This window comes from Aquarana catesbeiana, linkage group LG06, assembly GCF_042186555.1.
Source record: "Aquarana catesbeiana isolate 2022-GZ linkage group LG06, ASM4218655v1, whole genome shotgun sequence".
In the NCBI taxonomy this organism is placed as follows: domain Eukaryota; kingdom Metazoa; phylum Chordata; class Amphibia; order Anura; family Ranidae; genus Aquarana; species Aquarana catesbeiana.
The window spans coordinates 198337854-198358042 of record NC_133329.1 but is presented as its reverse complement, the minus strand read 5'-3'; the positions used below and the strand labels follow the sequence as shown (position 1 = coordinate 198358042).

Below are 20189 nucleotides of genomic sequence, written 5' to 3'. Positions count from 1 at the left end.
AGACATGTGTAATATTACTGTTTGCAATTCTTTATGTAGTTGTATTATTTTCATTTTGAGGTATGGCACCACTTCAGATTTGTAAACAATTGAATTTTAGATGTGGGGACACATTAAGTTGTGAGCAGCTGCTTCCTATTTCTTATATTAGGTGATAGTGCATAGCTCCTAAAGTGCCTTGAAAAAGTATTCGTATCCCTTGAAATTTTCCACATTTGTCATGTTACAACCAAAAACATGAATGTATTTTATTGGGATTTTATGTGATGAACCAACACAAAGTGGCACATAATTGTGAAGTGGAAGGAAAATGATAAGTGGTTTTCAAAACATTTTACAAATAAATATCTGAAAAGTGTGGCGTGCATTTGTATTCACCACCCAAGTCAATACTTTGTAGAACCACCTTTCACTGCAATTACAGTTGCAACTCTCTTTGGGTATGTCTCTACCAGCTTTGCACATCTAGAGAGTGAAATATTTGCCTATTCTTTGCAAAATAGCTCAAGCTCTGTCAGATTGGATGGAAAACTTCTGTAAACAGCAATTTTCAAGTCTTGCCACAGATTCTCAATTGGGTTTAGGTCTGGACTTTGACTGGGGCATTATAACATATGCATATGCTTTTATCTAAACCATTCCATTGTAGCTCTGGCTGTATGTTTAGGGTCATTGTCCTGCTGGAAGGTGAACCTCCGCCCCAGTCTCAAGTCTTTTGCAGACTCTTAACAGGTTTTCTTCTAAGATCTCCCTGTATTTGGCTCCACCCATCTTCCCATCAACTCTGACCAGATACCCTGTCCTTGCTAAAGAAAAGGATCCCCACAGCCTGATGCTGCCACTACTATGTTTCACGGTGGGGGTGGTGTGTTCAGGGTGATCAGCCACATATAGCGTTTTGCTTTTAGGCCAAAAAGTTCAATTTTGGTCTCATCTGACCAGAGCACCTTCTTCCACATGTTTGCTGTGTTCCCCACATAGCTTCTTGCAAACTGCAAATAGGACTTTTTATGGCTTTCTTTCAACAATGGCTTTCTTCTTGCCACTCCTCCATAAAGGCCAGATTTGTGGAGTGCACGACTAATAGTTGTCCTGTGGACAGATTTTCCCACCTGAGCTGTGGATCTCTGCAGCTCCTCCAGAGTTACCATGGACCTCTTGGCTGCTTCTCTGATTAATGCTCTCCTTGCCCGGCCTGTCAGTTTAGGTGGACGGCATGTCTTGGTAGGTTTGCAGTTGTGCCATACTTTTTCCATTTTGAATGATGGATTGAATAGTGCTCCATGAGATGTTAAAGGCTTGGGATATATATTTTTTTTTATAACCTAACCCTGCTTTAAACTTCTCCACAACTTTATCCCTGACCTGTCTGGTGTGTTCCTTTGCCTTCACAATGCTGTTTGTTCACTAAGATTCTCTAACAAAACTCTGAGGGCTCCAGAGAACAGCTGTATTTTATACTGAGATTAAATTACACACAGGTGGACTCTATTCACTAATTAGGTGCCTTCTGAAAGCAATTGGTTCCACTAGTTTTAGTTAGGGGTATCAGAGTAAAGGGGGCTGAAAACAAATGCACGCCACACTTTTAAAGATATTTTGTAAAAAAAAGAAAACCATTTATCATTGTCCATCCACATGATAATTATATGCCACTTTGTGTGTTGGTCCATCACGTAAAATCCCAATAAAACACATTTAAATTTTTGGTTGTAACATGACAAAACATGGACAATTTCAATGGGGTATGAATACTTTTTCAAGGCACGGTATACCTACATAACTGTAACCTTATTGACCTTCTGACAGGGTCACTTCAAAGTATAGGGCAGAAGTGATTTTTTTTTTTTTTTTTTTTTAAATACCATCAGTGGTATGCTTGCCACACCTTGGGATATAAAGCTTAGTACTTTAAACAAAGCATGTAATAATAGATCTTGGCACTCTGGATTTCTAAATACTATCAATTACCAGATGTCCCACATGCAGACAGAGGCATGAAGTTCATGATATAATCATTATTAGCAGTGGAGTAAAAAAGTAAAGCTACAGTAATTGCGGGCTACTATTAGCTGGTCTGTGACTTAATGATACAAGTTTCTTTTTTTAAAGCATCTACTGTTCCGCTCCTTGGGATTGAATTTGGCTTTGGCTGACCCTCCTGAGGGTGACAGACTGCAAGTTTTAAATGAAGCATGGAAAGTGATTACAAAGTTGAAGATCCCACAGGTATGTTATTTATAAATTAAATTACACATAAATTAAGCCCATCTCCAAACAAACTGCTAAATGCACATTTGACATACATATAGGAGAGCTGTCATACCTGCCAATAATGTTTATCAATGCCCATCCAGTCTTGAGCTCTGCAACACAGCACAGCCAGCCTGATTCCCTGGCTCTTCTTACCTGCATTTACATAACCCTTCTAAGTAACCTCCATCTATCAGCTTGTGACTGAACAGCCAAGGAGCAAAAACAGATTGATGAAGTAACTTCTGTGCTCTCCTCCTTTTCAGCATGTTCCTCTTCAGCATATGTAAAGGCAGGATATCTGATTGGTCCCAAGTATTGCCCCGCAATACCTCCAGTCTGGTCAGTCTGATTGCTGTGGTGCAGGGGGGTTACAAGAGGTTGAAATCAAGTCAAATTAAAGTGCAATGCTTGTTGCATTTATGCACAACCATATCACCACAAAAAAAAAAAAAAAAAGTGTATGTATGTATAAATATATATAAAATGTTTTTGGTTTCAATGTTTTTACTCAATATAAAATTCAATGAACAAAGGTACAAAATGGACCAATAGTCCTGCTGCGACCAACATAGTCGTTAAAACAACTGAAGAAATAAAAAAGGGTTATGTACAATACAATCACAGTTTGAACACGCATCATTCAGTGCAAAGCAATCAGTGTTATTACATATTATACAGGTAACTGGTGTGTGAAAATTAAATTAAAATAAAGAAACCAGATGCTGGACTTCCGGCAACCATGTAACATGTATAAAAAGCAGAGAAAAGAGTAACCGGTCCCAGGATGAGATTGAACCCTGTCCTTGTAGAGTATAATGCCAGACCCCATTTACAGAAAGGAGAGGAGAAAAGGGAAGGAAGAGAGAATAGGAGAGGTGGGGGGGGGGGGGGGTACAGAGAAAAAAAGTGTGCCAACTGAGGGAGAATGTGAGTGTGCTTGAGTATCTCGAGGTTATGGGTAAAGGGTAATACCTACAAATACTGCCCAGGGGTCCCAGGTTTGCTTGAATTTTTTGGTGCGGTCAATGACTACAGCTTCTCTTGATTCATAATCCAAGAAATCTTTCTTTTTGCTAGTAGCGTCGAGACGGGCAGTTTTTTCCAAGCTTTAGCTAGAGTATGTTTGGCTCCCAGGAGGATAAAGTAAATGAGGCGTTGTGTACTCCTGGAGGCTTCCCTCACTGGAAAATTGAGAAGAGCAATTAGGGAGGACGTTGGTATGGAGATCATGGTGATCTTATGAATCCAGGAGAAGATTTTGTTCCAGAAGTTCCGAATTCTGGGGCAACCCCACCACAAATGGTCCATTTCTTTATCGTATATCATGGGACACAGAGCCACAGTAATTACTGTATGGGTTATATAGGCACCTGTAGGTGATGGACACTGGCACACCCTAGACAGGAAGTTTAACTCTCTATATAACTCCTACCCTTACCGGGAGTACCTCCCTTTTTTCACCAGTGTCTTAGGTGTTGGTGTCGAGTAAAGATGTGCTGTGCTGAGCTCCACTGATGTAATCCTTGCTGAGGCAAGCCATGCAGTCGGATCCATTCAAAGTGTCTTTTTAGGCCAAATTGAATAGTACCCGGGCCTCGTATCGGAAGAAACAAGGTTTTGCCTGTAACACTTTTTTTTTTTTTTAGAGAGCTGGACCCTGGGATCCAGTGCTCTGTTTTTTTTTCAGCCATATTTCCTGGCAGGGTGCTTAATGGGTCCAAGGGTGTGGAACCCCCGATAAAAAGGGGCCCCGGTCCTTGAAGGTTTTTTAATGGAGCCCGCCGTGAGGGGTGAAGATTGGGTCTGTTTGGTTTTTCCACAGAACCCTGCAGCAGGATAAGGTAAGTGGAGATTCCTAACATTTTTTTTAATTTTTATGGGTTTTCTCCTTTAAGTAAATGTTGTCATGCCTAAAGTCGCCACTGGGGGCTGTCAAAAGCACATGCCTGTTCCATGTTGGTCAGTCTTGCTCTGTGTCAGTACAAGCTGCAGGCTTCCTCCAGTCCCAAGCCTCAGGTAAGATGTTGCAAGGGGGATGTTCTTGTTAAACATCCCCCACCTGGACAGAAGTCTCTCTTCTTTCTCCAGGAGGCGGAGGGAGCATGGAACAGTCGGCGGTATGCTGCTCCGCTCCCACTGCCAGCACCATAGCACGGCGGTTCTCCTTCCATCAGGCTCTCCTCCTCTCCTCTACCCCACCCTCCCACCACATGCGATCCAGTCGTATCAGAGGCCCGCTTGCATGGGAAAACAATCTTTTTTGAAAAGAGTGGGGGGGGGGGGGCGTGGTGGGAGGTCAGAGGAAGGGGGGGCAGGGCTTACCGCGGCATCGGCGTGCTTCAGCGTCCACAACACGGGGCTGTGTAAGCTATAACTGCACCTTGTGCAGGTGCATTCATCTGATGGAGGGACACAGAGCAGACGGGGGCATGTGAATGTTGGTGACACAGGTATTCCCAAGGCACGTTTAGGCTGAGCATTAATAGCAGCGGCAGTTACTGGACTATTTGCTCAGCAGTGGGTGCATTTTTGGCAGAACCGCTGTATTTGTGCTTAGCACTATGGTCAGAATACTCCAAAAACGGGCTCAAAGGGATCTCCCTCAGGCTCTGAGGACCCTCCCTCTGCAATAAACCCCCCCCCCCCCCCCAGAAAGGCCTAAGGAGGCTGGTCAGAATGAGCCATCGGGTTCGTCAGGGGTTGAAATTGCTTCTGACATTTCAGCCCCTGTCTATATTACTGAGGAGGTTTTCTCTTCAGCCATGTTTGGATTGGAGGAAAGGTTAGCGGCTTTAATCACATCTTCCCAGAAGGGGAGAAAACACATTAGGTCCATTTCTACCACCCAGGACCCTCAAACAGAGGAACAGTGGGAAGGGGTAGATGAATCCCCGTCAGGGGATCGTGAAGAGGCTGATGACTCCTCTTCCGAGGGGTCAAGTGGGGAAGGACCTTCAGCTTCACAAGCTGAGAAATTGCTGGTGCAATCCCTTACTGAAATGGTCCGCACCACATTTAAGCTACCCTTAACTGAGTCGGTTGAAAAGCCCACTTCTTGTTTGGGTTCACTAAAGCCTCCTCACGCTTTGCATGCCTTTCCTGTCCATCGCTGGAAAAGCTTATGTATACTGAGTGGATTCACCCAGATAAGCATTTTTTCCCTCCTAAAAAGTTTTCAACACTTTATCCTATGGAGGAAAAATTTACTAAGATGTGGGGTATACCAGCAATTGACACTGCTATATCCTCTGTGAATAAAAGTTGTTCAGTTGACAATGCACAAATGCTTAGGGATCCAGCCAATAAAAAAAAAATTGGAATTCCTGATGAAAAACATTTTTTCTTTGGTAGGTTCAGTAGCTCAACCTGCAGTGGCCGCCATTGGGGTATAGTATAAGAATATTGATGTACTCTAATCAAAAATATCACCTTGTGCTCAACTCACTTAATAGATAAATAAAAATTCTGTGGATATCGCCAAACATAAAAAATAAATAAAATGAATGAAGTGTAATAATATCAACACTCATCAACTACTAATTTGATGAGAAATATATCGTGACAAATAGAAAAATGAAATAATAATATGGCCGAAAAAACTGACTGCGAAGAAAAGGGAATTATAACAGAATAAAATTATCCTCTAGTAGAAACAATAATTCCCCATTAATCCACCAGTCATCTATATATGCATTGTGAGGGTTAAACTTTGTAGAGTTAATTTCCAGCCAGAACGTCAGCCTACAATACTCAAAGCCTTCAGAATGTCTTTTCCCAGGTTAAGAAAAATGATGACCGCTGCTGCTGTACTCGGATCTTGTAACAGCAATGCTCGTCACTAGCTCCTCCCACACGTTATGTCACAGACAATCCTTGGGAAAGTCACATGGTCTGTGACGTAACTCGTGGGAGAAGCTAGTGACAAGCATTGCTGTTACGAGATCTGAGTACAGCAGCCGCGGCTTTGGAGGAGTCGCGCTCGCAGCGGCTGACTGTTTTCTTTCATGGCTAAATACATGCTAGGCTATGTGAGTGTATCGGTTTTGGTTTTTTCTACTCTGTATTCTTTGTTGATCTCTGCGCAATGATACTTTTGTTTCTCTCTACATGACTCGTCTGCTAATTGAGATTGAAAGCAAGTAATTGCAGGGACTTGTTTTTCCCAGCACTAGAATCAGATCACACGGGTGTTCTCACCTATGCGATCCTATTCCTGTGCGAGTTACCAGTTCGCACTGCGATCTGTGAACTAAGCTGGGGGTGTCATTAACATTGTATTGACACCCACAGAGGTTCGCAGAGGGTGGTGTGGTCTGCCCACGGGAGAGATACAATGCGGCAACTGGCGCTGGAATCGCACTGGTTCCCACATCACATCAGTGTGAACCTAGGCTTAATGAACACATGTACACTGCTGCTTACTCCTTTCACACTGGAGGCGTTTTTCAGGCACTACAGCGCTAAAAATAGCACCTGCATAGCGCCTGAAAAAAGCCTGAGTGCTTTCACACTGGGGCGCTGCACTGGCAGGGCGTTACAAAAATTCCTGCCAGCAGCTTCTTTGCAGCGGTGTAGGAGCGGTGAGTACACTGCTCCTGCCCATTGAAATCAATGGGCAGCACTGGCAAAGCGCCACTGCAGCGGCATTTTGCAGGTGGATTTAACCCTTTTTTGGCCGCTAGCAGGGGCTAAAACCTCCCCGCTAGCGGCCGAATAGCGCCGCTAAAACGACGGTAACGTGGCGCTAAAAATAGCGCCGCTTTACTGTCGACGCCCAGGTGCTTTCAATGTGAAAAGACTCTAAATGGATAAGGCTGCACTCATACCTGAGCGTATTTTTTTCATGCAGAAAGTCGCACGTTTTTACCACAACTTTTGCCACAATTTTGTACAGGTCAAAAGGTCACCAAAGAAAAAAGCAGAAAAATGCCTTTAATCTGCCTATAAAGAAGTTCATGTACTTTTTTGAGCTCAGGCTCTGTTTACACATAGGCGTTTTTGGGCGTTTGTTTGCTCTCAGCCTCAGCTCTAAAAACGCCCAAGACTAATCCCATTCATTTCAATGGCCCCTGTTCACATCTGAGCTTTTTGTCACCTAAAGCAAAATGGCCATCGCTCAAAAAAGTACATCAGCTACTTTTTTGGCAGATTACAGGCGTTTTTAATTCTTTTACATTGGTGAACTTTTGACCTGTACAAAATCATGGCAAAAATAGCGTAACTTTCTGCCTGAAAACGATACACTCAGGTGTGAATGCAGCTTCAGGCGTTTTACTACAGGCGAGAAAATGCTCAGATGTGAACAGGGGCCATTTAAATGAATGGGATTTTGCTTGTTGGGTGTTTTTACGGGTTTTTGATGGCGTTTTACGAGCTGAAAACGTTCAGGTGTGAATGCAGCCTGACTATTTACAGCTCAACATCTGCAGGCTGGTGCTTCTGGTAAAAAAAATGGCATTTAACACCTTAGTGTCTGCTTGTATATATTGGTGTAACCTTACATAGCTACCTGTATGGTTCATGCTGCCTTCTGACATACGAAGAAAAGTGTCATTTCTCATTATAGATCAGTGTGGATTCTTAGTAAAGAAGAGTGCACAAACATTTTAAGTAACAAATTGGCATTATACAGTAAATGATTCCTATTACTTTTAAACCGTATGCTTCCTTGTGAATATAGTATTATTCGTGATAGTAGAGAATTATTTACGATATTCACTTATAGTCACAAATCGTACTTTCTAAGCGTGGGAATTATTGATTAACGTATGCATGCAGTTACAATTAAAGGTTATTTCCTTATCTAGGTTGTCGATCTCAACTTAGGAAGTCATAACAGATTTACAACAATAGAAGAAACCTCTAAATAAAACATATCAAAAGGAGATAAATATACAAATTGGAAATTTCTGTTATCGGTAGTGCTACAATGGAAGTATCCCTCAACTATAACTATTACTATTACTACTACTAGTGTAACTATCTAGTCCTCACTAGCTAGCTTTTTGTTGTTAGAGATGTACCTGTCTGTGTTTTAACTTTTCAGAGGATATTAGTTAATTTATGAGTTGTAATCCACATTTCCCATTTTCGTTTGAAGTTGTCTTTATTACCATGGATATTAGCATATGATTGTTCATAAATGCAGTATAAATTTACTCTAAAGACAACTTCTGTGAGTGTGGGTGCTGTGTCATTTTTCAATTGGTACATTATGGATAGTCTGGCTGCTATTAAAATATGTAAGACTATTGTTCTGAAATTGGTAGGAAAGAGTTCTGTTGAAAGTCCTAGCAACGCCAATGCTGGAGAAGGTTTGGTCATGATACCCGTGACAGAGGAAATCAGTTGGAAAACAGACTTCCAGTAGCCGGAAATAGATTTGCAATGCCAAAGTATGTGCATCAAATTCCCAGGTTGCCAGCAGTTACGCCAGCAGTCTGGGGACTGTTCTTTATATATTTTCGCTAATCTAACTGGAGTTAGGTACCACCTATATAGTATTTTATATACATTTTCCCAGTGTAACACACAATGTGTAACTCCAAGGCTAATTCTAATTGCTCTAGACCATTCTTGTTCCGAGAATGATGTATTTAAATCTGTTTCCCATTTCAATATTGCTGGTGTTTGTCTTATCAGAGTGTTGGATTGGAGCAGGGAATAGATAAGTGAGATACCCCCTTTTTGGATAGAATTATTATGATAATATTCCCATATGCCTTTGTCTAGAGTTATGTTATCAGATGTGAAGGACCGCAGGAGATGTTGGATCTGTAACACCTTAAATTTATCTGTTTGTTTGACTATTTCTGGAAGCTCCTTTAAAGTTAAGAACCCGCCTTTTAACCATGTTTGAACTGAGAGATCTGGAATTAAGAATTCAAACGTTTCTAGTGGTATTTCATCTAAGGGTATATGTATAGGTTCTTGATTCCTTTTCAGGAGGCCTGTCCAAGCCTAAAGTGAGGCGGAGATTGAAGGATGTTCTGTTAGATACATTGGTTTATTAGTGGCCACTGCAATTAATAAGGCTCTAAGATTTGTATTTTTTCACCATATTTTTTTCTAACATAACCCATTGTTTTGTTGAAGATGTATCAAGTCATGCTTTAAGCTGTTCTAGAAGAATTGCTTTATAATAATCTTTGATTATTGGTACCCCCATTCCTCCTTTCGATCTGTGTTTTGTAAGGGTAGAGAAAGCTATTCTTGCTCTGGCTCCTTTCCAGATAAAGGATCATAGTGAAGTGTCGAGTTTATTAAAGAAAGGGGATGGAAGGAGTATTGGGACTGTCCTAAGTATGTAAAGAATTTTTGGTAATATAATCATCTTTAAAGTTGCTATTCTTCCCATCCAGGATATTTCAAATTTGCCCAATTGTGAGAGTTCATTCTGAACAGAATGAAGCAGTCTTTTATTGGCATCATAAAGGTGATTAGATTTAGTTGTGAGGAAAACCCTAAATATTGGATTTTGTTATTGTCCCAATTACCAGGGAATAATACTTTCATTTTTGCTCTTATTTTATGACTGAGGTTTGTAGTGAGAATTTGGCATTTGGCTACATTAATCTTATAATATGATATGGTACTGAAGGTATCAATCAGTGTGCATATTTCTGGTAAGGAGGATTCAATATCAGAAAGTGTCAGAATGACGTCATCTGCAAATAGTCCTATTTTATTACTTTTACCGGCTATTGATATACCTTTTAATATTGGGTGAGCTTCTGATGGCCTCCGCAAATGGTTCCATTACTAAAGTAAAAATCAAAGGGGAAAGGGGACAGCCCTGCCTTGTGCCATTTGTTATGTTGAAGGTATCAGAGAGCACAGAGGAAGTAAAGACTTGTGCCGATGGATTTGTGTATAATGCTAAAATGGCTGATAGGATAAGGCCTGTAAAACCAAATTTTTTGAGAGTAGCTTGTAAATATCCCCAATGCACTCTGTCAAACGCCTTTTCGGTGTCTAACGCTATAAAGGCCGTAGGCAGTTTGCGGTTTTCAGCTATGCGGAGTAGGTTAAGAATCCTGCGAGTGCCATCAGGAGCTTGACGACCCTTTACAAATCCTACCTGATCAGGGGCAATTAGAGACGGGGTTATTTCAGCCAATCTATTAGCAATGATCTTTGCATACACTTTAATGTCTGTATTAAGGAGAGATATTGGCCTAAAATTTTGTTGTGTGGTGGGATCTTTCCCTGGTTTGGGTAGTGTGACTACTAGGGCTTTAAGCATTTCCGTCGGTAATGAGCCAGAGGATGCCGCTGTGTTGAATACTTCCACTAAATGTGGAATTAGACTATCAGAGAAGTTTTGATAATACTCCGCTGATAATCCATCTGGACCAGGAGTATTATTCAGCGCCATAGATTTAAGGACTTTCTCAATTTCTATTACTGATATCTTTGCATTAAGACGTTCCAATCTATCACGATCAAGAGTCGGAAGTTCAACCCTCTCTAGATATTTTGAAATTCCTTCAGTAGTAGGATGGGAGGAGTTTGAGTCTGATTGAAGATTATAAAGTGTGCTATAGTAGTCTTTAAAAGTATTTGCTATATCTTTGGGGTGAGATAATTTAGTTTCTGTCTTGGGGTCTGTTATATAGGCTAATCTAGGTTTTGTTTTGATATGTTGGGCTAATACCTTCCCCGCCTTATTCCCAGAGGAGTAGTAGGAAGCTCTTAAATGTTTAAGGCCTTTTTCATAGTCATATATGAGAAGTTGTTTAAGTTCTAATCTACAACTTTTTAATTCCTCTATTAAAGTTTGGGTCATGTCTTTTTTTATTCTGTGTTTCTAATTGGTGAATTTTAGTTAAGAGGGATTTAGTTACCTTCATTCTTTGTCTTTTTTCCCTTGATGCTATTTGCAATAGTAGGCCTCTGATAAAAGCTTTGTGGAGCTTTGTGGGCACACCAGATAGTGGATGCTGGGGTCTCATCTGTAGTATTGAACTGAACAAATTCTTCTAGTTGCTTCTTTGTTTTTTCTCGATGGGTGTTATGAGTAAAGATGCGTGTATTATTACGCCATAAAATTATGTGGGTCACACTATTTTGTTCTTCTAATTCTAATGTTATGGGGGCATGGTCTGACCAGGTGATGGTATCAATGGTAGTAAGTTTTGCTTTGTATAGTGAGGGCAGGTCTGTAAGTATTAGATCTATTCTTGAATATGATCTGTGGGGGTTGGAGAAAAAGGTGAAGTCATGGTGACATCTCCATACATCGTGTAAAGATTCATTATGTATTGTGGATTGGAGCGTAGATTTATGGTGCAGTTTAGGGGGAGAATAATCTAATTTTGGGTCTACCACTGAGTTAATGTCCCCTAGTATAAGAAGGTTGCCTTTGCATATGGATTTAACCTTTTTGAGAAATCTCCTCAAAAAGGTTATCTGTCCCTGGTTAGGTGCATATAATGATACAAATGTATACAAAACATCATTTATGGTACACATTAAAATAATATACCCCCCCTGGGGTCTCTGATAACCTCCTGCAAAGAAAATGCAACAACATTTTTAATTGCTTTGAGAACTCCATTGCGTTTCGAGTCCGCGTTTGCAAAAAAAATGTGTGGATACTGTCTATGGGAACATTATGGTGCTTTGGTATCCAAAAAATGTGTTTCCTGTATGCAGAGAACATCTCCTTTCAGTCTTCTGGCTTCCGACCACATAAGCTTACACTTAAAAGGGCTATTTAACCCCTTGGCGTTAAGAGAGACAAACTTAATTGTCATCGTGTTTCATAGTGCTGGCTGTAGAATTTTCCTGTAGAAACTTATAGGGGAAAGAAAAGACTTTCAGATAAATATTTTGTGGAGTCTCAGAATTACATTTATCAGAGGTTGGTGTTATAAAGAGAAAATATTGCCATCTACTGTTGAATAGAGGTATAGTCTTCGATAAGTAGCATGGGTTAGATGTTAACGCTGTGTCTATCAACCAGTAACCAGTAGAATAGGTTGGAAAAAATTCGATGAGATCAGGCAAGTGAGTATAGCAGGTGAGGACAACATAAAAAACATGACAAAAAAAACAGAAAAAACATAAAAAGGATCCCGGAGCCTGCCCCGGATTCCAGAGGCAGTAAGGACTGCTTGAAATCTGAGGGCGAATATCCCACGCCAACATGGCGTTAGGAAGTAATTTCTTGGGTAATTAAAGTTTACCTGAGCACCAAGGGCGGCACAGTGGTCTAGTGGGTAGCACTCTCACCTAGCAGTAAGAAGGGTCGCTGGTTCGAATCCCAACCACGACACTACCTGCCTGGAGTTTGCATGTTCTCCCTGTGCCTGCGTGGGTTTCCTCCGGGTACTCCGGTTTCCTCCCACACTCCAAAGACATGCTGGTAGGTTAATTGGATCCTATCTAAATTGTCCCTAGTATGTATGAATGTGTGTTAGGGACCTTAGATTGTAAGCTCCTTGAGGGTAGGGACTGATGTGAATGTACAATGAATATGTAAAGCGCTGCGTAAATTGACGGCGCTATATAAGTACCTGAAATAAATAAATAAATAAATAAGGACCGCCATCAGTGGCAGTAAGTAAGGTACATAAGTGTAACATATCTTAAGTAAGGAGTCAAGACCATTCTTTTTGAAGCTTAGACGGTTCCCATCTGCTTTCCTCTGGTTTGTCGGCTGGTAGAAATCCCCATTCTTTCAGAAATTTAAGGCCAGCTTCCAGAGAGAATATGTTGATTGTTTTATCCAGGTGTGTAACCATTAGTTTCGACGGGGTCCCCCATCTATAGGATATATTATGATTTCTTAGAGCCTTTGTGATAGTAAGGAGCTTTTTTCTATGCTGTATAGTAGCTTGCGATAAATCTGTGTATAAAGCAATACCTGCAAATTGCCCGGTTAATTGTGGGTTTTTCCTTATAGCGCGCATGGCTTCTTGTTTGATATGGTAGTAATGAATTCTAGTCAGTACGTCCCTTGGTACCGTATCTGGAAGAAAGGATGGTTTAGGTAGTCTATGCGCTCTGTCTATTATCAGTTCCATGTCAGTCGCAGTGGGCACTAAGGTGCGTAATAGTTGGCGTATAAAACCTTGAAGATCATTGGTAGTAATGGATTCTGGGATGCTGCGGAATTTAATATTGTTCCTGCGTGAGCGGTCTTCCATACCTGCCAGTTTGGCCGCCATTCTTTGTAAATCATTTTGTTGCTGTTTATAGGCATCTACAAGGTTATTGTGTGCAGAAAATGCATCCTCCATTTTGTGTTCAGTATGAGACATTCTTTGTTGCAAATCATGTACAGAGGCATTAATAGGTTTCAGCATATTCATCATATCAATATGTAAGGAGTCTCTCAGAGAGATCAGCATATCCTTCATGTTTGACATTGTCACAGGCTGCGAAGATGAAGGGAAGTGTTCAAGAGGAGTCTAGGTGGAATGCTCTGCAACACTCTCCTCCATGTCAGATTCTTCTTCCTGTCCAGCTCCTTTAGCCTTTTTAAATTTAGTAGGGCTACGTGTGGATGAACTATCAGGGGGATAGTAATCAGTTTCTGCTGTGTTAATGCAGTGAATAGCTGTACATACCGAGGATGACGTGCTGTTGGAGTCTGAGGAGATCTCTCCCTCTTCAGCTTACTGCGTGTGAGCTCCGGGGCCGGCGCCATCTTGGAATACTCGGCCGCTCTTAGGAGGATAAAAATCTGTTAATTTCTGCGGGGCAGAGCGACGGGAACCTCGCTTGCGGGCTGCACCGTGTGCCGCTTCATCCAGGGAGGCCATCATTTATGTAGAAGGGTACCTCCGTCGCTTGGTAAGTCGCTCGGCGGTGGCTTGGAGCGGGAGCTTAGCTAGAAAGCGTCCATCTCTCTCGCCGGCCGGACACCCCCCCCCCCCCGATCAGTCTGGATTTTATTGTCCATTCTACTAACTACATTTAAGACTGACGTATATTTATTTTTCTTTCTTTTTTCTTTTGTCTCTATTTGGAGTGAACGCAGTTTGCTGAAAAGGCCAATGATTTTGCCCCGCCTCCTTATGATCTATCCAATCTCTGTTGTGCCTGCCCCATCAGCTAGGTCCAGACTCCACCCCCTGATGCACACACAGACACACTTTCTGTGTGTATGTTAAGGTGTGCAGGACAGGTGGCAAATCAGAGTACACGCATACTAGAGGCTGGAAAATTGGTTAGTAAGTTTAAACATCACCTCCCCCTAGACAATTACACTAATGCCCCCCTCTGCTGCTCTGATTAAAAAAGACTGTCACACCTCTGAAAAGCAATCCACACAGATTTCTTTTCAGAGGCAATATGCGGCCTCCTCGCCACCTGTGTGGGCACTGGTGAGGCTGCACTGATCGGCACTGATGAGGCTGCACTTGGTACCCACTTTAAGCCCACAATCACATTGGGCCAATTTGGCATGTCAAATCGCATGCCAAATCGGCAGCTATTGCTGAAAATTACACAGTTCAAATCGGTGCGACGCCGCCTTTGCGGAGCCGAACCGATTCCCAAAATAAGTTCCTGTACTACTTCTGGTGAATTTGGGGGCGATTTGAATAGACATCTGTGCATGAACACACAGATGTCTGTCAAATCGTCCCCGAATTCGGACTGCATTGCGAGTTCAGATTTCAAACCCTCCTTAATGTGAACGTAGGCCTAATGTACAGAGAGGAAGAGGTGGAGCCTAAAGAGGAAGGGGTGTGGTTTACAGATGACAGAGCAGGTCTTAAACATGAAGGGGTGTGGCATCAACAGGAAGGGGCGGGTCATATTTAAATTTGGGGGTGCATGAGTTTAGTCAGGCCTAGGGCAGCACAAAATGTAAATACACCACTGGGGGAGACATGCGTCTGCTTTATGAGGGATGTGCTAGATGCTTTCCACAACTAAATTGTGGTTTTCATAGTACTTGTCACTGCCGGGTCAGCCCTCGGTCTCCTGTACGGCAGATTAGATAACGCTGCATAAGATCCTAGTAAGGCCGCCTCCAGAGTGACTGCAGGATTCTGCCTAGGTTGCGCGAACCACCACCTCACCGTCACCAGGACTGCCGCCCAATAATACAACAGGAAATTAGGCAGCGCCAGACTTCCTCTTGACAGTGGGAGGTAAAGTATATTCTTTGCTACTCTTGAGGGTTTTCCTGCCCAAATGAAGGAGATCACCACACTTTCCAGCTGGCAGAAGAAGGATTTGGGGATAGGAGTTGGGGGGGGGGGGTTTAAAATAATAAAGACATTTCGGTAAATAGACCATTTTTAAGAGGTTCCCTCTGCCCACCGGGGTTAAAGGAAGGGATTTCCTGGTGGAGCATCTCTGCTGAAGCTGGGTCAAGAGAGGGAATACATTTTTTTCCAGGAAGCCTGACAATACACTCCCTATTTTTACCCCCAGGTAGGTAAACTCGTCTACCCATTTCAACGGGGTTCCAGTATCTGTCCGTGGCATTGCCTGGCAGAGGGGAAAAAGAACCGATTTGTTCCAGTTTATTCGGATACCCGAAAAACGGCCAAATTTATCAAACACCTCAAGGGCGGTTTTTAGGGATGCAGAGGCATCTGCCAGGTAGAGGATAGAGTCATCTGCGTATAAAGAAATCTTTTCTACCATCGAGCCCACCCGAATGCCCTTAATTTGTTCGTCTGCTCTAAGGAGTAAGGCCAATGGTTCAAGCGCTAGGGAAAAAAGGGCCGGAGAGAGAGGACACCCCTGTCTGGTGCCCCTCTCCAACCAAAACACCTCAGAAAGGACCCCATTAGTGCAGATGCGCGCTCTTGGTTGGGCATAGAGCATCTGAATCCAGGTCCGGAATTTTGGTCCAAACCCAAATTTGGAAAGAACCGCCCATAAGTAGCCCCACTCGACCGAATCAAAGGCTTTCTCCGCGTCGAGTGAGGCCACTACTCCCGGCCCATCCAGGGAGGCAATAGCTATATGTGTGTGTAATCTACGGATGTTTATGTCCGTCCCCCTGCCTGGCATGAATCCCGTCTGGTCTGGATGTATCAGGGCCGTAATGACAGTATTTAGCCTGTTAGCCAGGATTTTTGCGAGTATTTTTGCGGCAACATTTAGGAGGGAAATGGGACAGTAGGAAGAACATAAATTTGGATCCTTTCCTTGCTTGTGGATGACTACTATTACCGCCTCATGCATGGAGTCAGGTAGGTGGCCGTCTTTGAAGGACTGGGCGAAGAGGGATTGAAGTCTAGGGGCCAGTTGTTCTACATACGTTTTGTAGAATTCCACCGGGAAGCCGTCTGGTCCCGGTGTTTTCCCTGTCTGCATCATCTTAAGAGCCTTTTGGATTTCTTCTAATTTAATAGGGGCGTCTAGTTTGTCAGCGTAAGTCTGGGTAAGGGTTGGTATATCAATATTTTCAAGATAGGCTAGTAGGTCTTCTGAAAGATAAGCAGTCTGGGATCTATATAGTGCTTGATAGTAAGAGGCAAATTCACAGTTAATCCCCTCAGGTGTGGAGGTAAGAGTGCCGTTTCCAGCCTGAATTTGACCTATGGTCATACCCACTGTTTGTTCCTTGGAGAGCCAAGCCAGCAAATGTCCCGTTCTCTCCCCCTGCTCGAATATTCTCTGTTTTTGGTGGAGAAGCTTCTTCTGCGTCAGAGCTGTCCGCATGAGAAGAACCTCTCCAAGAAGAGACTGCAGCCTGGCATAAGTTTGTGGGTTTGGGGATCTAATATATAAAGCTTCCTGTCTCTGCGCCTCTGCCTCAAGGGCTGTGAGCTCCTTCCTGCGTGTCCTACAGACTTGCCCTATGATGGTCTGGTACTGTCCCCTGGAGTACGCCTTGAAAAAAGCGTCCCAAACCGAGGAGGGTGAGGCGGAGTCCGGGTTTATCTGCCAGTAGGACTCCAGCTCGTCCTTATATTTTGGTTCAACATCTGCATCCGAAACCCAGTATCTAGAAAGACGAAAGAGTCTGTCTGATGGGGCCATGGAGACATCCAATTCCAGGAGGATCAGAGCGTGGTCCGAGATACCCCGGGGAAGAATTGTGATATCACGCACCTTAGAAAGAACAGGTCCCCCCGCATAAACCAAGTCAATACGGGAGAATGTCCTATGGGAGGCGGAGTGGCAAGTATATGCCCTAGTCTGGGGATATCTCCTTCTCCATATGTCATAGAGACCATGGGTGTCAGCCCAATCAGACAGTCCCTGTCTAGTAGTACCCGCGGTAAAGAGTCTGTCCAGACTCGCATCCAGAACTAGATTAACGTCTCCTAGCAGGACTACGTGTTCAGTAGAGAATTCCGCTATTTTGGCTGTAATGTGATTCAGCACGTGAAGAGAGGCCAGGGGTGTGAGATATAGGCCTACTATTACCAATGGCATATTATATATTAAAGGGATTGTAAAGGTAAAAATTTTTTCACCTTAATGCATTCTATGCATTAAGGTGAAAAAACTTTTGACAGTACCGCCGCCCCCAGGCCCCCCGTTTTACTTACCTGACGCCTCGAATCTTCGCTCCTCGTCCTCGTCAGCTTCATTGCAGCTCAGCCTGGTCGCTGATTGGCTGCAGTGGATGGATTGAAAGCAGCGCAGCCATTGGCTCGCGCTGCTGTCAATCACATCCGATGACGCGGCGCGCCGGGGGGCGGGGCCGAGTGATACAGCGAGCGGCTATAGCCGCCGGCTGTATCACGGGAGCGCGCCCGCAAGCACTCACCACCGTGCGAGGGAGCTCGCATGAAGGTGGTAAATGCTTGCGGGGAGGAGCTGAAACAGCCGCCGAGGGACCCCAGAAGACCAGGTTCGGGGCCACTCTGTGCAGAACGAGCTGCACAGTGAAGGTAAGTATAACATGTTTGTTATTTTAAAAAAAAAAAAAAAAACATCTTTACAACCCCTTTAAGGCATGTAACACCACAAACCTGCCCTCCGGATCTAGAGCCAGGTCGAGAAGCAAGAAGGGGAGGGATTTAAGAATTAGAATGCTTACCCCTCTGGAAAATGTAGACTGATAGTGATATCCCACCCACGGTTTTTTGAGGCTAAAGGTTTTTTTCCCTACTGGGTGGGTCTCCTGGAACACGCAAATGTGGGGATGATAAGATTTAACAAACTGGAATACTAGTGATCTCTTAATAGGAGAATTCAATCCCCTCGTGTTCCAGGATATTATCTTAAGGGAAGACATTATCACTGTCTATAAATTCTATAGGATAATAGGATGGGGTCAGGCCTCTTCCACCAGTACTTCCAGATTCGGATGGGCGAATAGAAAACATTAGCCACCATGTCATATTGGTCAAGATGAGCACCAACAATACTGTCATAAACCATAAAAACAATAAAACTAGTAACTCAGGGCCTGCAACGGCAGACCAACATAACCAACTATCCCTGCCCCCCTCCCTGCCCATCCCACAGTCCAGCAGGAGGGCTTTCTTTCCCAAACAAAGGTTGGCTTCCCAGCCTAACATGAGGGCAATGTGCAAGAGGCGCTCTGCCTCTCACTTCAGACTTATCTAAAAATAATAAAAAAGAATGAAATAAGAGTAAAAGAGAAAAAAGAAAAAAGGGTTCTGCAGTCCGGCAAGGATATCAAGTGTTGATCTCCCGGGTCCCCGGGGGCACAGTCTTCTGATCTCGGGGGTACTGTTCCAACCCTCCATCCCGGATCCTGATGGTCATTGGCTTTTAAAGTATGAAGTCCTGTCTCTGCCATAAGTGGTTCCTCAGGTAAGTGTGTCAAAGATGGTTTCAGTACCCGCCCTCTCTACCTCCCACCTCATCAACGTGTAACAGGGGAAGGGGGAAGGAGAGAACCAAGAGAGGGGGAGCAACTCCTGGAGGTTTTCCTGGTGCAACCGGGTGTCTTCAGGAAGGGGTATATCAAGCAAGCCTCCATAAGGATTTCAGAAGTCATTTTCCCGAGACAAGCCTCATTCGACAAGCCACCAGTCATTCCAAGGAATCAGTAACCCAGCCATGGTGTACGCAAGTGTATCCTGGAGGGGAGATTCCCAATCAGTTCCTGGGCATCAGATTATGGGGAATACATAGTTCTTCACTCCTTCCTCAAAGGATTCAGGAAGGATAGGAGATGGACCGGGGTTAGGTCTTGCATTAGGGGACAAACCATACAGAGCGCTGGTCCGGTGTACTTAGTGGCATAAAGTGCACTGTTATAGCTGACACACAGAGTCCGATCTGCTCAAGGGGGTTGCCACCATGAAGAAGAGCGTACAGATGTATAATAAAAAGAGTTCTGAGCCCTTGCCTGAAGTTCATCATTCCTGTGGAGGGGCTATCTTGCAGCTTCCCTGGGTGAGGTGAAAAACTGGATCCTTTCCCCATCTTTAACTCTCAGCCTAGCTGGAAAAAGCATGCTATACTTTACTCCCTTTTGGCGCAGCATCCCTCGGACATAATCGAAAGCCTTGCGCTGGCGTTGTGTTTCCACTGTATAATCCGGAAAGATGAGGAGCTTTGTATTTTCAAATTTAAGTTCCCCTTGCAATCTAGCTGCCCGCAGCACTGTATCCCGGTCTCGGTAGTGTAGTAATTTAAATATGAAAGTGCGCGGGGGGGCTCCCTGGGGTCCCCTTGACGCCGGAATTCGATGAGCCCGTTCTATGGAGAAGTGGGGAGAGAACTTAGCACTGGGCAATAAGGATGGTAGTAGCTCCTCCATGAAAGCTACCGGGTCAGCCCCCTCAGCTCCCTCTGGAAGACCGAGAACTCGCAGGTTATTGCACCTGTTACGGTTCTCGGCGTCTTCAGCCCTGATTTCCAGGTTTTTTACTTGCAGTTTCAGGGCCTGGAGGTCCGTGTGGTGTTCCCTCTGGCAATCTTCCGTTTCGGAGACTCGTCTCTCCACCTCCGTCACGCGGTCGCGGAACTTATCCATGTCTCTACAGATGAGGGCCGCCTTAGTATGTACCTGGTCGATTTTTGTGGTA

The 20189-nt window shown here is 43.7% G+C and overlaps 1 protein-coding gene across 10 annotated transcripts in view; it reads left to right on the top strand.

Annotated features, from left to right (window-relative positions):
• Nucleotides 1-20189, top strand: part of VPS35L (VPS35 endosomal protein sorting factor like) — a 1435757-nt gene that overhangs the window by 702644 nt on the left and 712924 nt on the right. For 9 of the 10 annotated variants that reach the window (XM_073591197.1, XM_073591205.1, XM_073591203.1 and 6 more), the window contains one exon: nt 2113-2229. The exons of the other annotated variant lie outside the window; for it this stretch is intronic. In XM_073591197.1, the coding sequence (XP_073447298.1) occupies nt 2113-2229 (117 nt within the window). The remainder of the gene's footprint in view (nt 1-2112; nt 2230-20189) is intronic. 10 annotated transcript variants of the gene reach the window in all.